The sequence below is a fragment of the Podarcis tiliguerta genome, assembly GCF_965153285.1.
Source record: "Podarcis tiliguerta genome assembly, chromosome: 16".
Lineage (NCBI taxonomy): Eukaryota > Metazoa > Chordata > Lepidosauria > Squamata > Lacertidae > Podarcis > Podarcis tiliguerta.
Genome location: NC_139549.1, coordinates 27,526,643 through 27,550,846, shown reverse-complemented (window position 1 = coordinate 27,550,846; position 24,204 = coordinate 27,526,643). Strand labels below are relative to the sequence as shown.

The 24,204-nt window shown below is 51.0% G+C and overlaps 3 protein-coding genes across 8 annotated transcripts in view; 2 read left to right on the top strand and 1 right to left on the bottom strand.

Moving 5' to 3' along the window:
• Window positions 1–3,457: 3,457 nt before the first annotated feature.
• On the bottom strand, window positions 3,458–6,552 carry LOC310666728 (D-dopachrome decarboxylase-like). The gene is made up of 4 exons (XM_083418013.1): window positions 6,344–6,552; window positions 5,056–5,663; window positions 4,776–4,951; window positions 3,458–3,796 (listed from the first exon to the last, which is right to left on the bottom strand). Exons 2-4 carry the CDS (start codon window positions 5,161–5,163, stop codon window positions 3,724–3,726), a joined length of 357 nt encoding a protein of 118 aa, XP_083274139.1. The 5' UTR covers window positions 5,164–5,663; window positions 6,344–6,552; the 3' UTR covers window positions 3,458–3,723.
• Window positions 6,286–24,204, top strand: part of CABIN1 (calcineurin binding protein 1) — a 63,304-nt gene continuing 45,385 nt past the window's right edge. For 2 of the 6 annotated variants that reach the window (XM_083417510.1, XM_083417506.1), the window contains exons 1-22: window positions 6,286–6,423; window positions 7,672–7,733; window positions 8,167–8,259; window positions 8,350–8,463; window positions 9,334–9,468; window positions 9,739–9,919; window positions 11,089–11,218; window positions 11,608–11,757; window positions 12,002–12,279; window positions 13,353–13,521; window positions 14,068–14,204; window positions 14,433–14,650; window positions 15,597–15,675; window positions 16,115–16,305; window positions 16,598–16,744; window positions 17,210–17,404; window positions 18,921–19,157; window positions 20,328–20,493; window positions 21,481–21,602; window positions 21,805–21,966; window positions 22,599–22,805; window positions 23,811–23,956. In XM_083417510.1, the coding sequence (XP_083273636.1) occupies window positions 7,731–7,733; window positions 8,167–8,259; window positions 8,350–8,463; window positions 9,334–9,468; window positions 9,739–9,919; window positions 11,089–11,218; window positions 11,608–11,757; window positions 12,002–12,279; window positions 13,353–13,521; window positions 14,068–14,204; window positions 14,433–14,650; window positions 15,597–15,675; window positions 16,115–16,305; window positions 16,598–16,744; window positions 17,210–17,404; window positions 18,921–19,157; window positions 20,328–20,493; window positions 21,481–21,602; window positions 21,805–21,966; window positions 22,599–22,805; window positions 23,811–23,956 (3,260 nt within the window). In that variant the 5' untranslated portion in view covers window positions 6,286–6,423; window positions 7,672–7,730. Of the gene's footprint in view, window positions 6,424–6,486; window positions 6,628–7,671; window positions 7,734–8,166; window positions 8,260–8,349; window positions 8,464–9,333; window positions 9,469–9,738; window positions 9,920–11,088; window positions 11,219–11,607; window positions 11,758–12,001; window positions 12,280–13,352; window positions 13,522–14,067; window positions 14,205–14,432; window positions 14,651–15,596; window positions 15,676–16,114; window positions 16,306–16,597; window positions 16,745–17,209; window positions 17,405–18,920; window positions 19,158–20,327; window positions 20,494–21,480; window positions 21,603–21,804; window positions 21,967–22,598; window positions 22,806–23,810; window positions 23,957–24,204 lie in introns of those variants that run through there. The other 4 variants (XM_083417511.1, XM_083417509.1, XM_083417508.1 and 1 more) reach the window with 3 other exon arrangements.
• MED15 (mediator complex subunit 15) overlaps window positions 18,636–24,204 on the top strand; it is a 141,382-nt gene continuing 135,813 nt past the window's right edge. The window contains exon 1 of the mRNA XM_083417661.1: window positions 18,636–18,639. The gene's annotated coding sequence lies outside the window, so the exon portion shown is untranslated. The remainder of the gene's footprint in view (window positions 18,640–24,204) is intronic.

The window sequence follows — 24,204 nt, the reverse complement described above, 5'->3', positions numbered from 1 at the left end:
GCTCCAAAACCCCTTTTTCTGAAGCGCTAAGCTGCTAAAAGCATTTTAGCAGCAAAACCGCTAATCCCTTAAGCCTTAAAAAGCCGTTTTTAGCCCTTAAACTGTCAATAGCGCTAATAGCGCTAATCCGCTAATGGGCTTGCTTCGCAAGACGAGAAAACCGCAAGACGAAAAGACTCGCGGAACGGATTCTTTTCGTCTTGCGAGGCACCACTGTACAGTGGTACCTCTGGTTACGTACTTAATTCATTCCAGAGGTCCGTTCTTAACCTGAAACTGTTCTTAATCTGAAGCACCACTTTAGCTAATGGGGCCTCCCGCTGCTGCCGCACCGCTGCTGCGCGATTTCTGTTCTCATCCTGAAGCAAAGTTCTTAACATGAGGTACTGTTTCTGGGTTAGCGGAGTCTGTAACCTGAAGCGTGTGTAACCTGAAGCGTATGTAACCCGAGGTACCACTGTACAAATTGTGGAATTTGGGGAGATTTGGATGAGGGCAAGGAATGAAAGAGGCCTCAGTGATCTCATTATGCTTTCAGGGGACATAGCTTGAAATGAGGGACATCAGATGGAAAACAACCACAAAAGGCTTTTGATGTACAGTAATTTAGTTTCTGCTCATCAGTCCTCGATGGATCACACTGTGTGTGTGTGTGTCTGTATGTTGGTTCTATGCAACAAGGACCTCTGGAGGAAGATCCATCACGTCACAATTGTAGAGTTTGCAGAAAGGCTTTCATAACCACATGGAACTGCCTGCAAATATTTGGCTCTTTCTTGGCTGGGTACCGTTGTGAGCATCTGTTGGGGAGGGAGGGAGGGGAGCAGGAATGTGAGAAGAGGGTGTGGCAGATTGGTATGGGCTGGGCCCAGGTGCAGGGCACCTTTGCCAAGTCTCCTGGGCTCAGTGCTTCTCACTGTAGTGTTGAGGGCTTTTTTTTTGCCTTTACCTAAAGCATCCTCCCCATAACCACTGAGGCATGTGTCTGCCTCATCCTCATTTTAAAGGGGAACTGAAGCCAACATAAAGTGACTACCTCAGATAAAATGATTTCCATGTAAGTCCCCGATGGAGTTTGCCCTTTTCTTTCGTCAATGCTGTTTCACAGAAAACCAAAAAGGACAGGTGGGGAGACTGCTTTTTGGTTCCTGGTGCCTGGCTGATACCTGGAAATTTGCTCAACGGCAACTAATGTTTCTAGATTAACCCTTTGGGGAAGGAGCGGGGATTGGCAGGTCAAGTCCCTGCCCCTCTCAGATAGCTTGGTTGTCCCCAGAGCCATTTCCCACCCATCTATCTCTACCTGTGTGAAGCAGCTCAAAGAACGAGTGAGCGAGGGGCTTTTTGTCAGCACATGCAGACCCCTAGAGCTGTGGGTCTCTTTCCCTGCTTCCTGATCTGTCAACAGAAGAGCCACAGCTGAGTGGTAGGGCAGCTGCTTTGCATGCAGAAGGTGCCAGATTCAGTCCCCCAAAGGCATCTCCAGGTAGGGCAGGGCATGTTCCCTAGAGAGCCACGGCTGCCAGTCAGTGCGGACAATACTGAGGTACATGGTCATGCTTTGTATGTTCCATCCCACATGTTCAAAAGCTTGCCCTGAAGTGCAGAATCACACCCTCCAGCCAGTGGTGGACTTTGGGCTTTAACATTTCAGCTGTGTGCAATGCCAAAATTCGGCTCAGCACCCAATAAAGGCAAACCAGTCGCACTCCCCTAAATCTGCCTCTGTTCCAGCTATGGGAACATAAAACTCTACCAGGAACTCCTGTCAGTGACATTGGAAGAGTCTGCTGTGCTTTGCAGGGCTCAGCCAGGGGCTGCAACACTTCCAGTTGCCCGCTTTTTCAGGAAGCTGTTGCATTGTGGGTCTTTCTACAGATTCCTGCAGTAGGTGAGGAGGTTTTCGAGGATGGTTAAAAGCTGTGTTCTCCCAGCTACAATCAGGCTTTTTTCTTTTTAAACCTTGGTAAAGCAGCCACGCGGGTGGCGCTGTGGGTTAAAGCCTCAGCGCCTAGGACTTGCCGATCGAAAGGTCAGCGGTTCGAATCCCCGCAGCGGGGTGCGCTCCCGTTGTTCGGTCCCAGCGCCTGCCAACCTAGCAGTTCGAAAGCATTCTTGGGTGCAAGTAGATAAATAGGGACCGCTTACTAGCGGGAAGGTAAACGGCGTTTCCGTGTGCGGCTCTGGCTCGCCAGAGCAGCGATGTCACGCTGGCCACGTGACCCGGAAGTGTCTCCGGACAGCGCCGGCCCCCGGCCTCTTGAGTGCGATGGGCGCACAACCCTAGAGTCTGTCAAGACTGGCCCGTACGGGCAGGGGTACCTTTACCTTTACCTTTAAAGCAGCCAAAGAGACACAGGTGGCGCTGTGGGTTAAACCACAGAGCCTAGGACTTGCTGATCAGAAGGTCGGCGGTTTGAATCCCCGCGATGGGGTGTGTGTGTGTGGAGCGCCTGTTGCTCAGTCCCAGCTTCTGCCAACCTAGCAGTTCAAAAGCACGTCAAAGTGCAAGCAGATAAATAGGTACCACTCCGGCGGGAAGGTAAACGGCATTTCCGTGCGCTGCTCTGGCTCGCCAGAAGCGGCTTAGTCATGCTGGCCACATGACCCGGAAGCTGGCTCCCTTGGCCAGTAAAGCGAGATGAGCGCTGTAACCCCAGAATTGTCTGCAACTGGACCTAATGGTCAGGGGTCCCTTTACCTTTTTAAAGCAGCCAAACACTTTGCGGGGATGGGGTATTAGTGCTATGCACAAGAGAGACCTTGGCCAGCTCTACCAAATGGACAGTTTACTTTTTAGAGAATAGGTAAGCAGTAAAAGGGACGCGGGTGGCGCTGTGGGTAAAACCACAGTGCCTAGGACTTGCCGATCGCATGGTCAGCGGTTCGAATCCCCGCGGCGGGGTGCGCTCCCCCCGTTCGGTCCCAGCGCCTGCCAACCTAGCAGTTCGAAAGCAGCCCCGGGTGCAATTAGATAAATAGGGACCGCTTACCAGCGGGAAGGTAAACAGCGTTCCATGTGCTGCGCTGGCTCGCCAGATGCAGCTTGTCACGCTGGCCACGTGACCCGGAAGTGTCTGTGGACAGCGCTGGCTCCCGGCCTATAGAGTGAGATGAGCGCACAACCCTAGAGTCTGGCAAGACTGGCCCGTACGGGCAGGGGTACCTTTACCTTACCTTTTTAAGCAGTAAAAGGGTGAGCATAAAAATAACCTTGAGGTTTCATTGCCCTTTTGGAAGGGTGGGGGGAGGAAACCCTGGATCAAGAGGCAAAGCTGCAGCGACTGTTTTGGCTTCTCTCCAATTATGATTCCTGCCTCTGGCACCTACCTACCTGCCAGCAAAGTGCTTTACGACCCTTCTGACCCTCGTGATAATAACTCTGGGGCTTTAGCCTTATATTCCCTGCAGTCATGGCTGAACAGAAGGCCGAGTGTCATCTTCAAGAAACAAGCACTGGAAGTGAACACATGTGTTTTTTAATTGTTCATGGGATGCGACTCAATGGCTTTTCGAGAAAACAAGACACATAAAAGAGAACTCCCACTGCGGCAGAGGGAGCTCAGGCAAAATGAAGGTGGTGGGACAGCAAGAGACCTTCCCCTTGCGTCCTTTTTGAGAAGTGGGTCTGAAGAGAAAATGAGTAACTCCCCTTCCCCCAAGAGAGGGGTCCCCGGTGCTGGTGGGGATGTTGGCACTGGTCTTCGGGGGTCTTTGGCCAACTCACAAGAAAGTCATGACCGTCCCATTCTTGCCAATCTGCCAAGGTTCCAGTGGGTAAAATCGGATGTTGATCCTGTGGGGGTGGGAGAGGATAAGGAAAGTCATGGAAGGCACCCAAGGTTGTGTACGGCAGTGGCAGCCCCTGCCACAGAAGGTGGCAGCCAATCCTTTCCCTGCCTTGTACTCTGCACCCTTTGCCCAGGAAGAGGCCACCACTGGGGCTGGTTTTCTTCCTGAATGCTTGGGAGCAGCAGGTGCCAACTTGAATAAAATAGGGGGGGGGGCAGTTAAGTCCTGCATAATTGATCATATAGTGTGGTGCACACACCCCATTTGAATGGCAATGCCCATCCACTTGGGGGGGGGCAGTCCCCTCATAATAATAATTTATTATTTATACCCCGCCCATCTGGCTGTGCTTCCCCAGCCACTCTGGGCGGCTTCCAGCAAAATATTAAAATACAGTAATGCATCAAACATTAAAAGCTTCCCTAAACAGGGCTGCCTTCAGATGTCTTCTAAAAGTCTGGTAGTTGTCTCTGACATCTGGTGGGAAGGCATTCCACACAGCGAGTGCCACAACAGAGAAGGCCCTCTGCCTGGTTCCCTCCAATATTTTATTGGGGGGCCAAAACCTATTCCATGGGTATAGCCAGGATTTTGGGGGGGGGAGAAGTCTTTTAGAGGAGCAGAACTGACACGATTGATCCGTTCGTTAAGTATTCCCATTGTTTTACTTGATGGGGGGGGGGACGACTGCCCCCCCAGGCTACACCCATGGACCCCTCGGCCCCTAGGAGTTTGCTCCTACAGAGGAGGAGGCAGTCACAGCGTGTCAAAAGCTGCTGAGGCGAGGTTGGGAGCAGCTTCTTCTAGTTTACTATAGCCTTCCTCCCGCCATAGAGGAAAGGCGGCGAGGAGGGAGGAGAAGTGGGCGCGCTCTGGAAGCTGGAGGTCACCCAAGGAGAGCGCGTTGGCTGCGTCCGGGATTGCCAGGAGCTCCCTCGCCTTCCAGGCCTCGATCCTCCCTCCCTCCTTCGGCCCAGACTCGCCTGTCGGGGCCGAGGCCCAGCTCCTTGGTGAGGAAGTCGAAGAGGCGGGCGCTGTGGCCCTTGTTCTGCTCGGCCGTGCCCACCACGCCGATGGAAGAGACGACCAGCTGGGCGCATGGAGCCGCCGACCCCGACAGCACCATCGCCGCGTCGCTGCGCACCGTCACGTTCACCCGCTGAGACCCAGAGGAAGGGAAAAAGACAGTGAGTTTCTGCCGGGCCGGCAGGAACCGGGATCCCGATCCCTGCGCCCCCGGGGTGGCCGGCAGCGCCCCCTCACCTCCTGCGGCTTGTCCAGGATCGTGGCCACGGCGGCGCACAGCTTGACCGGCAGATCGCGGGGCAGTCGCGCCGCGGGGAGGCTCGTCTCCAGCTCCACGAAAGGCATCGCGGCTCAAGAGAGGCGGCGGTGGCGGCGGCGCGAGTACCGGGTCGCTTTGCGCGGCCGCCGCTGCATCCTCCTCCTCCTCCGGACTTCGGCATTGGCTACGCCGGGAGACTCGCCCCCTCCGGACCGGCCCCCTTCGGGGCGGGGTCGCGGCTCCCGGCGCTGGGAGGAACAGAGCGGCTAACTGCGGGACACGGCGGGCAGAGTCCCGTTTTCTCCTCCCCTCCCCGGAGATGGTTTCCTTAAGGGCTGGCAGGCAGCAACCCTGCCGGGGTTCCCTCAAAGGGCGAGCCCCGGATGCTGCCAGTCCGTGCAGGCAGCACGGAGCCCTGGAGTATTCTCGTGATTCTCGCGCTCCGATCCCGCCCTTGGCCTCAGCAAGAGGGCAGATCCGAGGCAGGAGAAGTCGTGGCCAAGGTCCCTCGCTGGGATCTGGCGCTTCTCGGGCAGGGAAGCAACAGCAGCAGCAGCAGCAGCAGGCGGGCCTTGCTCCGGCTAGGCTGCGGAGATTAATGATAATAATAATAATAATAATACCCCGCCTTTCCCGGCTAACACCAGTAAAATTACAGCAAAAACATAATAGGAAAAAACAAAATTAAAATACAGGTTAAAATGCAATTTAAAATGCAGCCTCATTTTAAAGGTAGCTTTGCACAGCTTGGGGAACAGCTGCAAACGGGGCAGCGCCCCAAATCTCCTTTGGGGGCTCAATAATGCAGGGATATGCAGGTGTCCCATACGGGAATCGAACCTGCAAGGAGCCCCTTTCTGGAAATGCACAAGGCGTAGCCGCTACCATCACGCCTCCGCCAGCATCTCCAAGGAGGACTGGCAATATCTCCATCCCGAGACCCTCCGCTGCCACGAGCCTCGTCGTCTCACGGCGGAATAGCCCCTCTCTTTTTTTATTGGGTCTAGGGCAGCCTTTTTGGCGGGAAAACACACAGCGCAGCCTCGGTGGAGACCACGCCCTCTTTTCGCCACCCTCCCCTCGAGGCCACGCCCACCTTCCCCACCCCCACACAGCATCCCGCTTCCTTATTGGGCGGCCGCCGCGGACCAATAAGGAGCCGCTTTGCTTGCGGCGGCGGCTCCTCTCGGCTGTGCTCGGCGCCCTGACAGGCGGGAGTCCAGCCGGTACAGCCTGCGCTGACCTGACGCGTCCGGCCCGCCGCACCTGCTGGGTTTCCGCCTGTGCTGAAGCTCGCGTTGGCGACACCGGTGGGCGGCAATACGGGCCCTTCTTCCGTCCCTCAGGTGCTGAGGCGCCCCGCCTGGCTGTCAGTCAGGCCTCGCACCCGCCCCGGAAGTGGGGGGGCGGGGTACCCTGGAGCGAGGTGGCAGACACCGCCAGGGCGTTGTGTCAGCCGAAGGCTCAGTAAGCCTTCCCCTTCTCCCGCTTCCTGTCTTAAAAGGCCATGAAGCGCCCCTCCCCCTCCCCTTCCCGTCAATATTTCATTGGTAAGCTTCTCAGCGGCAGAGCACTTGGCTTTGCAGTGCTCAGCTCCTCAAGCCTGCAGGTGCTGGGGCCCAGCCTCTTCAGCTGTTGCCGGTCAGAGCAGCCAGCGGATGGGCAAAGAGGCTGGTATCTTTCTCGGTTCCTGCCGGTGCTGCTGCCCTGCCTCTTGAACTCTGGTTCTGCTGCAAAGGCCCTCTGACCTGACCCATGCTCTGCAGCCCCGGGCAGCATGGACAAAAGGCTTGCAAAGGGCTTGCACGCAGAAGGGCCTGGCATCCAGGCCTTTGGTATCCCTAGTTGGGGGTGGGAGAGACTCCCTGCTTCAAATCCTGGAGAGCAGCTGCCCGCCAGTGCTGTGCTGGGTGGACATGGTTCTCTGATTTGCTGTAACGGGACAACCTCTGTTGTCTTGTTGTTTGCTCGGGTGACTTTATATTGGTGGTGGTAGATAAAAGCATTGGTTTGGGCCTTTTGTTCATATACGTATGACACCCAAAGGATTGTGCTTCCTCTGCGTAAGTGGACACTCTTCCTAAATCGATTTTTGAGATGGGAAGGGAGCTCAGCTTGTTTTGGGAGTATCTGTAGATGCACCAACTTGGTGCCATCTCTTCTGGCTTCACAAGCTCGATCTGGGTTTCCACATTTCGTTTACTTCCCATAACAGGAGCTTGAGAAATCTCTTGCATTTCTCAACTGTTGTTGTTGTTGTTTAGTCGTTTAGTCGTGTCTGACTCTTCGTGACCCCCTGGATCAGAGCACGCCAGGCACTTCTGTCCTCCACTGCCTCCCGCAGTTTGGTCAGACTCATGCTGGTAGCTTCGAGAACACCATTCAACCATCTCGTCCTCTGTCGTCCCCTCCTCCTTGTATTTCTCAACTAATAGACATCTATTAGTTTGGGATGTCTCAGGGTTTCTTTTAAATCCAACTGGAAGTAATATTTCAGTGTTTCAGAGAGCATTTGCCCTTCTGTGGCAATGTGCTCTGTTGCAGGGCAGACGATTCTAGTTTGATCAATAAATTATGTGGGTTTTGCTCCTTAGATTCATGAGTGAACTGAACCAACAGAGGTGGCGAATGGCAACACTGAGTCTCTTCAAAGATGGTAAAGTAACCATTGACTCCTTTATTTACAAAAAGTTGTGGTGGCAGGTCTCAGTGAAAGCTGGATACTGCTTCCCCATAGATACTTCTGCCTTGCTCTTCTATTTGTGTGGGAACTCTCCTTCTCTTTCCCCTTTGTATTCTAATCTGGTGTTGGTGCATGCTTTTAGACTGTTACTTCTACGTTAACTCTTCATAGAGAAGTTAGTAACTGTAATCCAAATGGCTTCACTATTCCCTGGAAAGGTGGCTGTATCTTCCCTCTGGCTCTCTTCCTTCAACAATGGTTACTGATGCCCCATATTTTGCCCCTACTATTTGTTAATGGGTGTTTTGAGGGAGAAACTGCTGAAATTGTGGTAGTAAGTAAGAGACCACCCATTGCAATGGATTTATCAGCAGCACACACTACTGCTTTTTTGTCCCACTTCTAGATCAGGATTGCAGCATTGAATGCCAGTTCCACTGTTGAAGATGACCATGAAGGGACCTTTAAAAGCCACAAAACACAGACAAAGGAGGCACAAGTAAGCAAAGTTCTGCTGTAAACCCTGAGCTGGTGTTTTCTTCTGCTCTGAGCAAAGTCAGTTAATTAGAATGTCAATTTTGATCTCTAGGAAGCAGAAGCATTTGCCTTGTACCATAAAGCTTTGGACCTTCAGAAACATGACCTCTTCGAAGAATCTGCCAAAGCTTACCATGAACTGCTTGAAACTCGCCTCCTGCGAGAGGTCAGTGAAATGGTATCAATGTGGGTAAAGCTTTCCTCCTACTAGGTGGTGTGGGGTGTGTGGTCCGCTCTCTCTGCTACAAGCACTCACCTTGTGGAGACCTACAGCAATCTCAGGCTCAACCATGAGAAGGTCTTTTGTTGAGCTGAGGCTCGGGAAGTTTGATGGCCCTAAGTTTGCCAGGTTGTGAGCCACCAATAACATACCAGTGGGAGGAAGCTCCTGAGTGGGGGACAAATGTCAGAGCATCTCTTTGTGAAATACATGCTGAATCATGTCCAGCATTTTTAAGCTCAGTGGGCATCAGGATTATTCAATAACCTGATGAGCATTTGAATGCTCATCATAGGTCAGTAGTGCGATGATCCATTCTTCCAAACCTTCATTTTTGTAAGAATTTAGACTTTAGATGCTGTTTCACTAAAAAGCTGCTTGTTTTCAACAATCTCCACTGATTGTTGGGGGCTCTCCAGGGTCTTTCCCTGTTAGCTGCTACCTGAGATCCCTGTTTCACTGAAGATGGTGCCTTGTGTCTTCTGCGTGCAGAACATCTGCTCTTCTGCATGAAGATTTGAGTGGTTGGATAATAGATATCCATTTCTAGAGGTGGTTAAGCGGCTCGCTGGGCCTTCAACCCTCTGGAGTTTCTTAATAAGCAGAGAGAGGGCAACCCCCCCTCCTAGTATTTGTTGTAGTGGGTCTGTGGGCTATTTGATACTGATTGTATTTTACAACAGAGACTGCTTTGCTTTTTGAAGTCCCTCGGGTGCTCCAGAATGATTCACGCTGGCACCTTGTGGGTTTGTAACCATTCTGTGTTATTAATGAAGGTTTTTATCTCAAACTGCATCTCTCGTCTACAATTTTCAGGCAATTCCATCTGGTGATGAGAGGGAGGGCTTAAAGCACCCGGGCTTGATGCTAAAGTATTCTACTTACAAAAACTTAGCTCAGCTCGCAGCACAGCGCGATGACTTTGAGACGGCCATGGAGTTCTACTTGGAGGTACAGGCATCTCTCCTTCACACTCACCAGGGCCAGAGTTTCTGCCTCACATGCATTTAATGCTGCAGCAGAGAGGATCCTGGGGCGCTAAGCCGCAACACTCAGCCACGAGGAAGGCCGAGGCTTGGTGTGCCGGATCCAGGATTCACCACTCTTACACTAGAGCCTTGTAACCCCAAACTGTTAGTGCAACTTCCAGGTTCCATTGTGGGTACAATTTACACTTGTGTGTGTATGTGAAAGTGTATTGTTATATACTGTGTTTTCCAGGCTGTAATGCTAGACTCGACAGACGTCAACCTGTGGTATAAGATTGGGCATGTGGCACTCAGACTGATGCGCCTGCCTCTGGCACGCCATGCCTTTGAAGAAGGACTCACCTGTAATCCAGACCACTGGCCTTGTTTAGATAACCTTATTACAGTTCTCTACACACTCAGTGACTACACAAGTAAGTTGTATTCATTTTGTTTTATTTTTCCAAATAAAGCTCATTACATCTGTTGGTACAGGCAGCTGCTGGAGTTGCTGTTTTGGATTGCTTGGGTTGGTGTTGCTCACTTTTGGGGTGTTGGGAGGGTGAAAATAGCCTGATAGCTGTTTTGAGATAAGCTGTTGGTAGTTTAGTCATTTCCTATTGAAGGCTAGAGGGGGGATATTGTTCATTACTGTTTATATGTATATTTTTTAAAAAATCTATAATATCTTTTTTAAAAAAAAGACTATACAGTAAATCAGTTTACAAATCAAAACATGCATTATATAAAAAGATGTGAACACAAGATCAAACAACAGCTCTTAAAACAATAGTCGGACAATAACAGTCTTAACATTGCAAGCCAAAAGAATAATAATTAACCAATAAGGGAAAATGATTCCTTGCATGTTGGTGATAAAGGGAATGGCATCAACACCATAAGGTGAGAAGCCCTCTAAAAGCTGTTCTTTAACTAAAGACACAAAGTGCCAGGGTCTGGCAGCTCTCAGTTCCTAGGCTGGCCCTACAAAAAATGTGTTTGGCTTACTGAACAAGGTTAGCTGGGAGGAAAACAAACCACAATCCTTGGTTCGGCCCTAACTCTTAAGCTAGGGGCCATGGTTTCTCTCTTCCGTGCGCCTGCCTCTTCCGTGTGTCAGTATGGTGGGGCAAAGTGGGCACGATTGACTTGTGTTCTCAGTAAGCCATTATTTATGGCTTGCTCTGTGTAACAGAAATGTTTAATAGATTTGACGTGTCTGAACATACATTTTTTACATCTTAAGGAAAAAATAATTTTCAAATAAAAACTTGGCAATGTGTTTGAATATAAACTAAGTCACCATACTTGGTGTACTTTACTGTTTTATGTGCCCCCCCCCCCCATCAAATATTTTTAGTTCAACACTTTGGGCTACTGGAAAAACCTTTGAGGTATTTATACAGCATGTGAAGTGAAATGATATATTCATTAGTTCTGTTTACAAACATGCCAAATTGGATCTTAGCATATCCTACCCGCTACAGGAAGGCCACATCACTGTATACTATCAGAATGCTCCTTTGGGATGCACGTGACTTTCCGATATGGAAAAAAAGAGTTTAGGATGAATTTAATTTGTGGCTTTTGTTCTTCCCTTCAGCCTGCTTGTATTTCATCTGCAAAGCTCTGGAGAGGGATTGCCTGTACAGCAAAGGGCTGGTCATCAAGGAAAAGATCTTTGAGGAGCAGCCATGCCTCAGGAAGGACTCCTTGAGGATGTTCCTCAAAGGGTGAGTTTCTTCCAAAATTGAAGGTAAAGAATGTTGATGCTTCTGTCTCACATCAGAAGGAATAGTAGCAGAAGCTTCAATTTCAAAGCGAGGACATGCAGCCTCTTTGCCAGTTCCCAGAGGTTTGTTCTGTCCGCAGTTTGTGACCTAAAGCTGCTTCTCCCATATTGGAAAGGCAGAGAGTGCCACAACGAACCCACCGTTTTGTAGGCATCATGCTATTGACATGCAGCTTCCAGAGTTGCTGTTGAATGGGTGTCCAAGTAATTAAGCTATTTTACTTTCAGCAGGGTAATTTAAATTTTGCTAAATTTAAAGGAATTTGCCTGGCTATGAAATGACACGGAAGCATCTAAACAGCTGCTTTGCATCTTCTTTTGTTTTTCCAGTGACTTGTCAGTCCACAATGTCAACGTGAGTCCGTCTGAGACTAAAACGATCATCGAGGAAGCTCTGGAGTTGCGCAGGAAGAGGCAGGCACTCTTGGTGCGAAAAAGGGAGCCAGACCTGAAGCTTGTCCAGCCCATCCCCCTTTTCACGTAGGTCTAAACTGGGTGTGAACTTACTCTGACAACTGTAGAATGAACGTAAAGCAATATTTCCTTAATGATTCCTGTGAACAATTGGCTTTTGGTCCCTTGTGGAAAACGGCTGCCTTGCTCCCAAACGTTCTCCTTATTTCTGCATGTGGCTTAAAGGCAAGGAGATGGGAGCATTGCCTGCCCTGGCCCCTGGGTGAGAGCTGAGCTTGTGTTTGGTTGTCTGTCATGTGCTGTCCTGCAGGTGGAAGTGTCTTGGGGAGAGCTTACTGGCTATGTATCAACACCTGACCACTTGTGAGCCACCTCGGCCCAGCCTGGGCAAGAGAATTGACCTCTTGGAGTACCAAGATCTAGACCAGCACTCTGACGTCCCGGCAACTTCCGCTCCCGTCAGTGTTATACAGCCCAACCCTGTCAGCACCAATCCCCAGATGCCTGTGACGGAGCCACTCCTAACATACACACCAGTGACGCCCACCTTTCCCAGTCCAAGTGTTCTGGAATCCGTCAGTCCTGCAGGTGAGGGATGCATTACATGAATATGTTCTCTGGGTGGGTGTTGAAGGGTTTTCTGAATCATTGTGCTCTGTTCTTCATGGACCAATTAATAAAGTGGAAGTAGAGCTGGCCTTCTGGTCTTCAGCGGGGAGAAGTGGTAGGATGCTTATGATAGGTTGGCTTGTGGCGTCTATGGTGCACAGAGAGTCTGGAAGGCAGAAGTGACAACTCCTAGTCAGCTCCCAGGTGGATGAGCTAAGCTTCTCTTCCAGGGGCTTTTGGAGGACATTTGCCTGGAGAATGGGGAGGAGAGATTCTGTGTGGTCATGATGTTGTTTTTTGTTTTGTTTTTCCCCGTCCTTGTTTTTTTTTTTAAATAATATTTTATTATGATTTTCCATAACATTACAAAAAGAAAAAAGAAAAATACAAAAATACAAAACTAAAAGAACAGTTAAAAACAATTCAATCTTTCATAACATATCTTGCATTCACTTGTTTCCCGGACCTCCCCTCACCTCCCCTCTTTGTATTCCAGTTCAATTTGTTTATTCAGCAAATCCTTTCCCTCTTTACCTTTATCTTTATCTTGATCTTAATATATTATAACTTTAACTTTTCACCTTTTAACATTCCATTTTTGCATACTCCCTCATGCCATTGTTACTAAAAACCCCTTAACCTCAATCCAACATCATTCTAACATTCATTAATTTTGCAATATTTCTGTAGATAGTCTTTAAATTTCTTCCAATCTTCTTCCACCAACTCTTCTCCCTGGTCTCAGATTCTGCCGGTCATTTCCGCCAATTCCATATAGTCCATCACCTTCACCTGCCATTCTTCCAGAGTGGGTAGTTCTTGTGTCTTCCATGGTCATGATGTTGTTGCTGTTGGTGCAGCAGCCACCTTTTTGGGGAGTGGGGCAAGGTGTCTTCTGGGCTGCCCCTGCTCCTCTGGCTTCCCCTACTTGGCTTCTGTGGCAAGAAGAATTCTGCCTTCTGCAAATCAGAGTTCAGGGGAAGCCGTCCTGATCAAGTGTGTCTTTGTTGGGGCCAGGAGTTGATACCTGGACGTTTTCTGGCTCTTCTTAGGGGATGCCTCCGTGGGGGACAGATCGAAGAAAGGGGTGAAGCGGAAGCGAATCCCCGAAGACAGCGGCGAGACAGCCAAGAGGCGGTCGGCTCGGGTGCGGAACACCAAGTGCAAAAAGGAAGAGAAGGTGGACTTCCAGGAGCTGCTGGTGAAATTCCTTCCTTCACGGTGAGGAAGGAAGATTGGTGGTTGTGCTTCTGAAAAAAATAGCAGAGAAGCTTGCTGAGCTCTGCACCCCACCCACCCAGGGGTGAAACTAGGCTTTATTTCACCCAGGTCCAAGACTCAGTTTGATACACACATGCCACACACATTTACATACATGCACACAGACTGGGAGCCTCAATGGCGCCCCTCTGGAGGCTTCACCTAGGGCAAAAGCCCCTCTAGCACAGCTTTGGTTCAGGCCCCCCATCTCAGTGGGCTTCTTGCATGGGCTGCTGGAGCAGTACTGTGCTGATTTGGGGTTGGCTGCCTGCCTTCTTCTGGACACAACTTCTCGTGATCCCTGCAATATTGTCAGCATTTACAAGAACTGGTGCTTCCCTCCACTTTGATTGGTGTGTTGCGAAAATAAATCTTGCTTCTGGGAATTGCGTGTTGCTTGCAAAGTTGCCATAACAGGAGTGTGTTTTGATGTCTGCCTTGTGAGGGGCTGGCAAGGTCCAGAGCATTGATGCTTTGCTTTGCTCTTTGTTTTGCTTTTCCTGTTAGCCTGAGGAAACCTGACCCAGAAGAAGACGAGGGTCCTTTCAGCAGCTATGAGGTCCAGTCTGAGGCCAAGGAGGAAAATTTCCAGCATGTGGGCACCCACAGGATGCCGTGTGACTCAACAACATGCATGGAGTACGGTAGGGACTTCCCCTGGCTTCTGTGTTTCAGCTGAGGGACTCCCCCCCAAAAGGATTACATTTGAATTCATTCATTTGATCCAATATTTGGAAGCTGTAGTATAATTTTGTGGTGAAGCCTTTGTCGGATTGGGTGAGCTGCTCTGATGTCACAGAATGTAGGGAGGCTGGGGAGGGGAGAAGTGGTTGCTTCTTTCCATGCACATTGTGTTAACTTTTTTCTTCCAGAGAAGCAGGATGTTCATAACTTCCTCTTGGCTAACTTGAACAATGGGGGCATCCTTGAGTTGATGATGAGGTACCTGAAAGTGATCAGCCTGAAGTTCCTTGTGAAATGGCCGCCGGGCTTGGCTGAGGTTGTGCTGAACATCTACAACAGCTGGAGGAAGCACAGCAGCAGCCTCCCCAATCCGCTGCTTAGGGACTGTCGCAACGAGCACATCAGAGTAAGGAAATACTTTACTGTTGTTTTTACCCTACTCTTCAGCTGAAAAGGCTCTCAGGATGACTTGCATACTGTCCAAAAAAAAAAGTCTCTCCTCGCAGACTTGCAATCTTAAGAGACACAACACAAAAGGAAAAAGGAATGGAGAGGGAGGAGGAAGAAGACAAAGCCAGGCATCAGTTCTTAAAGCTACATAGTAGTTCTTACAGTGACTGGCTGGGATGGATATAATTCTGGGAGAGGGGAAGCTGGGCACAGCCCTGCTTCCCACTTCTTCCTAAGCCACAACCTGATGGAATGGAGAGTTTGAGAAAAATCAGTGTAAATCTGCTGTTCACGAGTGGGAGCTTTTCCCAGCCCTTGTTCCCGAGATTGTGTTTAACTGGAGGTGCAACAATACTGGAGGTGTAGCATCAGAGAATGTTCTATGACTGAGTGATTGGAGGGCAGGAGGATAATGCTTGGCACCCCTTTTCACTGGTTGGGACCTACCCAGAGGTTGATACTTAGGCCATCTGCACACCTTTCCCATGAGAAAAGTATCCTAGGACCTCCACTGGCTCCAGGTTTGTATCTTGATTGACAGTTGGGAGTAAATCCCTCCACAAACTTCTCCCACCAGGACACACTTAGCTGGCAAGATGCTCACTGCCTGCCCTCTGCTCCCTTTATTTTTAGGATCAAGCTTTCCTTAGGTGTCGTGTGATAAAGGTTTGAAGAGCGAGCCAGGGAGCCAGTCGCCTCCTGATGCTTCTTCTCTCTGCAGCAAAATGTCTTTCTGCTGCTGTTTCTGATCTTTCACAAATACTGTGGTCAACACTGCTTCTTCTCATAAGAAGGGTTTTTCCGCTGGAGGTGCAAATTGCAAATGATTCCTCCTCCAATCCCCTGATGCCTTCCTAACCCTCCTCTCTCCACCCCCCCCCCCACTTTTGTCTCTGCTCTAGGATATGATGCTGATGAGTCTGTCCTGCATGGAGCTGCAGCTTGACCAGTGGCTGCTGACCAAAGGGAAGAGCTCAATGGGTGAGTGAGCACTGGGCGTTAGCAAGTGCTTCCTCCTAGGAAAGGCCCTGCAAACTCCCTCCGGTGAGATACGAGGCCCCACAGGAAACACGTGCTTGAGCTTAGAAGCTGGGCCTGGTAGTCGATCTTGAGGTTTGCACATAGACATTCCCAAGTTGACCTTTTGGCATTGAAGTCAGGTTGGAGGAGACTGGAGAGTCCCCAGCCACTTGGGTCAGATGGACCTGGAGCAGGGCAGGGCAGCTTCTGGGGTTTCATTGCTTCATAAGCAAACCCAATGCCTTGCAAAAGAGAAGCGAGTTTTTCCTCTGTTACGTTTCCTCAATCGGCAGATCTTGGGGTTCTCTGCTCCCAATGCTGTTGTTTAGACTTTGAGCTGTGAAGAATCTGAGCTCTCAGCCTAGAACCTTGTACTGAAATGTGAAATAAACTGTTTCAGTGTCTCCAAGGAACGGCCCTGCAGGCAGCTCTGTAAACGGGAAGTTTGGCCCGGATTTCCCTGGCAGCCACTTCCTGGGGGATCTGCTCCAGCTCTCCTTTGCCTCTTCTCAGCGAGACCTCTTTGAGGAGGGCTGGCTGGAGTTCGTGGTTCGGGTGTATTGGCTGAAGGCTCGCTTCCTGGCCCTGCAGGTTTGTATTTCGGGGTTTTTGGGGGGGGGACTCCTGGTGCTGCACAGCTTCTGTGGTGTTTGCAGCAGATTAAGCACTACTGGCTTTAGATCTTTAGACACTGGGCACACAGCTTCTCTTCTGTGAGGCTATAGTGGAAATCTGGGTACAAAGGCAGAGTGAGTTTTAAAAAAAACCTTGAGCAAAAGGCTTTGCAAAAAGCAGCTTGGGGTATGGAGTTCCTGGGAGGGGCTGGCTGGGGGAAGGAGCTTAGCTGACAGGCTGCAGTTGAGCATGCTGCTTGCTTTCCCAGGGGGACATGGAGCAGGCCTTGGAGAACTATGACGTCTGCACAGAGATGCTCCAGAGCTCTGCTGCAGTGCAGGCCAAAGCTGGTGACGAGAACGTGGTGATCCGGTTGCCAAATCTCCATGTGGACTCTGTGGTCTCGTTGGAAGAGGTAACACCAGCTGGATGTGGGAGCATTTGGGTCACTGCAAGAGGCTGGCTGCACTTGCCTTCCTTGTGAGGATGAACTCATAGCAGTTATGCCGGGGATGCAAACATGGAAGCAGCCATGACCCCATTACCAAAGTGTGTGTGCGCTTTGTGTGTTGAAGGTCCCGGGTTCAGCCCTTCAAGGAAACACCCTCTGCCTGTCAGAGTGGAGACTGTTGAGCTAAGTGGGCCACTGGCTCAACTTTGCCTCAGAAAGCTTCGTATGTTTGAGTCTGGATAAATGCTTGACTAAACTACCTGTGATTTGTGGTTCTGGTTTGAAAACTGAAATGAAGCAGTCAGTGTCCTTCCGTTGGCCTCCCTGTCACCTTGGTCCGTTGCTGCCTTCAGAGCAGCTAATTCTGTTGCTTGTGGAACATGTGAGAGAGGATTGCCGCTTGCAACATGCAGTATGTGACTCTTGCAGATTGAGAAGAACCTCAAGTCCCTGGAGAGATGCCAGTCCCTGGAGGAGATCCAGCGCTTGTACGAGGCCGGCGACTACAAAGCGGTGGTGCGTCTGCTGCGGCCCACCTTGTGTTTCAGCGGATACGGCCGGACGAAGCACCTGGAATTTGTCATCTCCATTCCGGAGAGGCCGGCTCAGCTGCTCCTGCTGCAGGTGGGGTTGTCTGAGGGCAGCAGGGAAGGCCAAACCGGCATAGCCAGCCTTGATGGTTGCAGCAGAGGCTGCCAGGAAACAGCAGCCAGCAAAACAACCAGCAGGTTCACTGGGCTGGTTTTACGGTGCTAGTTCCTTTCGCTGTGCGGAGGGGAAAGTGCTCTGGGTGTGCTGCTGTTCGAAGCTGTTTTCAAGGAAATGAACACCCAAGTTGTTGGAAACCATGGTGTTAGGGAAGGCGAGGGAGAATCATAGAATCATAGAGTTGGAAGAGACCGCAAGGGCCATCGAGTCCAACCCCCTGCCAAGCAAGAAACACCATCAGAGCACTCCTGACATATGGTTGTCAAGCCTCTGCTTAAAGACCTCCAAAGAAGGAGACTCCACCACACTCCTTGGCAGCAAATTCCACTGTCAAACAGCTCTTACTGTCAGGAAGTTCTTCCTAATGTTTAGGTGGAATCTTCTTTCTTGTAGTTTGGATCCACTGCTCCGTGTCCGCTTGTCTGGAGCAGCAGAAAACAACCTTTCTCCCTCCTCTATGTGACATCCTTTTATATATTTGAACATGGCTATCATATCACCCCTTAACCTCCTCTTCTCCAGGCTAAACATGCCCAGCTCCCTTAGCCGTTCCTCATAGGGCATCGTTTCCAGGCCTTTGACCATTTTGATTGCCCTCCTCTGGACACGTTCCAGTTTGTCAGTGTCCTTCTTGAACTGTGGTGTCCAGAACTGGACACAATACTCCAGGTGAGGTCTGACCAGAGCAGAATACAGTGGCACTATTACTTCCCTTGATCTAGAGAGTGTCCTTGTGCTCAAGTCCTGCTTGTGGGTAGCTGGTTGGCCATTGTTAGATAGAGATGCTGGATTAGATAGGCCATTGGCCTCTTTGCAGGTTCTTGAGGAGTCCTCGTGTTGTTTTCTTGATGGCTTTTACGCAGTGCTACATGTTTATCCTGGTCACGTCACACAAACACAGAGAAACAGAGGGTGTACAGGAACCTGTTGTCCGCACCTTTCGGCCTTTCCGGCCCAAGTGCTCTTTGCCACAAGCACTGGTGCCCAGTGGCGTAGCGTGGGTTGTCAGCACCCGGGGCAAGGCAAGTAATTTGCACCCCCCCCGCTGCACTGTCCCTCCCCCAGATAGTCCCTCGCTCTCTCTCCGCACCGCACCGCACGCCTGGCACCCTCCCCTCCACAGTGGGCGGCGACCCGGCGGCTCGGATCGGATTCGCATAGCCAGCACTGCAGTGAGAGAGAGTGAGTGAGCCAGGTAGGGCCAGAGAGCTGCGAGTGCGAGCGCGCCCCCCCACCCCAGATGTTGCGCCCGGTGCGGCCGGCCCCCCCTGCACCCCCTACGCTACGCCACTGCTGGTGCCCTCTCCATAGGGAGCCTACATGGGCTCTCACTGCCCTTCCATGTGCAGATCTAGGAAAGGTTCCCAGCAGCTGTCTTGCCAATGCTCTTGCACGTTTTCCTCCAAGGCGTCTCTTTTTTAATGCTCCTCAGGATTCCCTGCTCAAGCTGCAGGACTACCGGCAGTGCTTTGAGTGCTCGGAAGTTGCCCTGAACGAAGCCTTTCAGCAGATGATCAACATGACAGAGGCTTCTGCCAAGGAGGAGTGGGTGGCCACTGTCACGCAGCTGCTCGCGGGGATCGACTGCTCCCTTTCCTCGGACAGCAGCAGCCTGGAGGAGCCGCCAGCCTTGCAGAGCCTGGTCCGACTGACCAGCAACCTCGTCCAGGTATCCTGCTCTTTGCCTGAGGACCCACATTGCTCCTGGAGAGCAGGAGATCTGCTGGCAGCCTTTCTCTGAGCCACTGGTGACATGAGGGTCTGTTCTGCAGTTGCTGGTGGAAACGTCATTTTAATATATCAAAAGCAGCCAGAGGAGGAGGGTAATTCCCCAGGGGCTCTGAGTACAGAGCATAGGAATGGGAGCCTGCCAGGTCTTAGGAGGGGGGCCAGCTCTGGAAGTCTTCCAGCTCCCAGTGGCAGCTCATAGCCTTGGTTTGGCCCTTAAACTTGTGTTGCCCAACACTTAATAACATAGCACAATGAAAGCAAACAAAGCTGGCGCAAGTAGTGCTCCTGGTTCCCAGCGGGAGTGGGGAAAGGAAGGTACTGCATAATCCAGAGCAAAAGCTAAACCCCCAAACCCCTTTCCATGGCTGTAAGAGCAGTTGGAGTTCCTGTCCTCTCAACAGTGTCCGCTAGAGGAGAAGCACAAAACCAGACTTTTTGTAATGGGTAGTGGCAGAGGGGGAAGGAGAGCAAGAATACCAGTTCCCTCCTAGGTTAGAGCTCAGCTCCACCCTCTGCTTTGAGGGGCTCTTTCTTTCTTTCTTTCTTTCTTTCTTTCTTTCTTTCTTTCTTTCTCTGTCTCTCCTCAGCCTCTTCCCAAGTCTCCAGGTTCCATCCTTACTTGGGTGGCAGCTGAAGGCTCTATGCAGCCTTGGCAGTGTGTGTGTTTAAAGAGCCTTCCACCCTCTCACACACTTTGGCTGCCCCTGTTGACCACTCCTTTCTGCCCTGGCTGCCGCCACGAGTTTCTCTTGGGAGGAGAGGGTTGGCTCAGGGAAGGGTTAGTCTTGCTCAGCGCATGGCTCTGCCAGTATCCCTTTGGAAATGTGGTTTAGTGTTGCTACGTGGCTAAGCGGTTTTCCTACTGCTCTGTTGTGCAGCCAGATTCAGCCCCTGATGAATTTGGAGGGGAGCATGTGTGTGTGTGTAAGTGAAGAACATCCCCTGTTGTTTTATGAGGCTGAAACCAGCTTGATCCTTCTGGGGGCCACTTGGGTGATGACTTGAATGCCTGTCGTTAGTATGTTGTTCCTGTTGGAAGAGCTGAGTGTTGTCCCCTCTGTGGGTTTAACTTGCCCCACGTCTGTTCCTTGAAACCCCTCCACCCCAGATCATCGACTGCAGCATGGCTGTCCAGGAGGAGCCCAAAGAGCCTTCTGTGTCTTCGGTGCTTCCCTGGATTATTCTTCACAGGATCATTCAGCACGAAGAAGACACCTTCCGCTCCCTCTGCTGCCAACAGGAGGAGCAGCAGCTGCAGAGCCAAAATGAGGAAGGTGGGGAACAGCTGTGCCCTCTGCGGTGGGTGGGAAGCGGCTGTGTTCTTCCATGAGGGGTTGAGTTGGGCATTCAGGAAATCTGTGCCTGCCAAAACAGGGCAAAAGGACAGAGCACCAGAATGCATGCAGATCAATGGCAACGTCCCTTGTAGCCTTCCTTGTCAGTCATGTCACTTGTCACACGGAAGACAAACATATTGTTAGAAGTGGCTCTCTGTAGCAAAACATTGGCTGTGTGCAAGAGCCCTCCAGGTTCTCCCTTCTCAGGCTGGAAGTTGCCTGGAACAAGTGAAAGGGCTGCTGGAACTCGCTAGCCAGTGATTACTTTGGGATGTGATTCTGGGGCCTTCAAAAAATTTTCCGAGGCAGATGGCTCTTACCCCTTCTTTTTTAATAAACAGGTGGAATTACTCCAGCCTCCGTTGTTATGCTTCAGAGAGCCCATGGAATGATGTTCACATGTCCACACCAGCATCGTTCCAGAGGCACTCCAGGGTTGGGGGGGCGGAGAGGAAGTGTGATGGCAGCCAGAACTCCTGTTGCCATTTCCAAAGCCACCGGCTCCTAAGTTGTTTAGTAAAGGGTAGTGGTGATGTGGAAGTAGAAACTGTTACTGCTGCCATAACAGGTGCTTCCACCACCATCCCCAAATCTCCCCGCCCACTTGGAGAGACCAGAATATTCCTCTCCCCACCCAAAGAAAATTGAGTTTTCGGGGTGGAGGTTCCTGCAGAGAAAAATGTTTATTGTGGGACTTCCTTGTTCTGAGCAGACAGCAAGCATTTTTGGTGAACATAGTAAAACAACTGGGTCTTTCCCTGTATAAGAGAATTTTGGGCTAGGAACCAATTTGGGGGCTAGTCCAGGGGCCATCAGGTATGGCTGAGCCAGCTGCTTCTTGTCCATTTGACTCATGCACCTCCCATACCAGATCTGTGGCTTTTTGTTTGTCCAGCAATTACTTGACATTCATTTTGTCATCAGCAGCTCAGAATCTGGACACTCCTATGCTGCCCTCTTCCCTGATGCTTCTGAACACGGCTCACGAATACCTTGGGAGGAGATCGTGGTGTTGTAACTCAGACGGAGCCCTTCTTAAGTTCTATGTGAGTAGCCCTGCTTGAAATAGCCCAGATTAACCCTCTTCCTCGCCCCACTCGTTGAGAGATCTGTGGAACACAGACTCATGCGGAGAGAGGAATGTTCCTTCATGTTCTCACCCACCGAGCAGCATGCTTCCTCCGAGGCTTTTTCAGCCATCCCCTGTCCAGGCGGTAGCCTTGACCTCAGTGAATTTTGTCATTCCAGGTACGGGTGCTGCAAAAAGAGCTTTTGGCCTCTACCTCCGAGGACACCCATCCCTATAAGGAGGAGCTGGAGACGGCTCTGGAGCAATGCTTTTATTGCCTGTACAGCTTCCCGAGCAAAAAGAGCAAGGCTCGGTACCTGGAAGAACATTCCACGCAGCAGGTGAGACTGTCTGAGGTCTCCTTCGGAGAGAAAAGGCAGGATGCTCAATGACAGGCAGGTCTCTCTGCTTCCAGAGATTGGAATCCCACGAGCTGGAGATGGAAAGCAGCAGCCCTTGGCTACTCCCCAAGGACATCTTTGTTACCTGCATGGGGGAATGCTGGACTCAGAGTAGACCTTGTCTTCGTCCTCCTCCTCCCAGGTGTGGGGAAGAGCATTTGCAGCTCTGTGGCAAAGCATCTGCATTGCACACAGAAGGTCCCAGGTTCAGTCTAGCAGCATCTCCAGACAGGGCTTGGAGAGAACCCTGCCTGGAAAACCTGGAGGAGCTGCTGCCAGTCAGTGTAGGCATTCCTGGCTTCGATGAACTAGTGGCCTGACTCAAAGAATTGTGGAGCTGGAAGGAACCACAAAGGTCATCTAGTCCAGGAGTCCTTTTGCCCAACTTGGGGCTTGAACCCTTGACCCTGAAATTAAGAGCCTCATTCTCTACCGACATGTCCTTTGCCACTCAGCTGCATAAGGCAGCTTACTGTGTTGCTAAGCAGCTGGACTGAGATGTACACTCGAAATCTGACTTAGCTCCTCTTGTTCCTGGCAAGGCCTGATGCATCTCTTGCCTTCTCTCCAAGGTGGATCTGATGTGGGAAGACGCCTTGTTCATGTTTGAATATTTCAAGCCCAAGACCCTTCCCGAATTTGACAGCTACAAAACCAGTACAGTGTCTGCTGACCTGGCCAACCTTCTGAAGAAGATGGCCACCATTGTCCCGCAGACAGACAAGCCTATGCTGAGGATAGAGGAGGTGTCTAGCTACATTGAAGGGACTCTGGGCAAGGTACAAGCCTCTTGCATCATTTGGGGGGGTGATTAAGGGGGAGGGGTGCTGCTGCTGGGGCTCCTGCCTTCCTTCTCGGAGGATTGGGGGATGCGTTTGTCAACAATGAGCCTAGTTTGCAGGCTATTTGTAACGGAGAAGTGACTTCACTGCCTTGTGGGCATCCAGTAATTGAATTCCATCTTTTTGTAATGTCTGTTCTTTTGTTTAAGCTCTCTCGAAGTCTTATTCTCATGTATTGCTTCCTTTAGGGGACGCGGGTGGCGCTGTGGGTAAAAGCCTCAGCGCCTAGGGTTTGCCGATCGAAAGGTCGGCGGTTCGAATCCCCGCGGCGGGGTGCGCTCCCTTTGTTTGGTCCCAGCGCCTGCCAACCTAGCAGTTCGAAAGCACTCCCGGGTGCAAGTAGATAAATAGGGACCGCTTACTAGCGGGAAGGTAAACGGCGTTCCGTGTGCGGCTCTGACTTGCCAGAGCAGCGATGTCACGCTGGCCACGTCACCCGGAAGTGTCTTCGGACAGCGCTGGCCCCCGGCCTCTTGAGTGAGATGGGCGCACAACCCTAGAGTCTGTCAAGACTGGCCCGTACGGGCAGGGGTACCTTTACCTTTTTATTGCTTCCTTTAGAACCTGTTTTGGCTCTCTAGAAGCTGTTACACTACAACTGAGATTCCTGCACTGCAGGAGGTTGGACTTGATGACCTTTCGCTCTACAGTTCTATGTTTCTATGAACTCCCGTCATCCCTGAGCCATGCTGGCTGCTAAAGCTGATGGGAGCTGGAGTCCAATTACATGTGGGAAGTCACAAATTCCCCACACCTGTATTAGAATAATGTGAGGCCTGAGGATGGCATTCCCTGCTAAGCCAATTGCAGTTTTCTCCACAGCTTTTTTCCTTCCACTGAGCCCCAAGGCTGTGAGGAGTCTCCTCCCACAGGCACTTTCAGGGGTTGGCCGCTTCTGCCCATGACAAGCCCAGGCATCCTTATTCTCCCCTTCCTTGCCAGGTTCCGGCTCTCCCTGAGGGTGCCGACTACTCTCCTCCGGTGGTGACAGAGCTGTACTACCTCCTCGCAGATTACCACTTCAAGAACAAGGAACAGTCTAAGGCCATCAAGTTCTACATGCATGACATCTGCATCTGCCCTAACAGGTCAGTTTAGTGAACCCCTGACACCAGATGAGATGCCTGGTCATTCCGTCGTTGGTTCCTGGATGGTGTGTGTGTCATGTAAGGGCCCCTTGAATTTGGGCTGCTTACATTTTCCCTGTGCCTTGAGCATTGGCACATTGTGGTTGTGTTGGCATCTGCTGCCTTGAAGAGGCACGCACAACCAGTCCCCCCGGTGTGTGTTGTTGTGCCAGAACACATGAACCCTTTTTAATTGCACGAACCTAAAT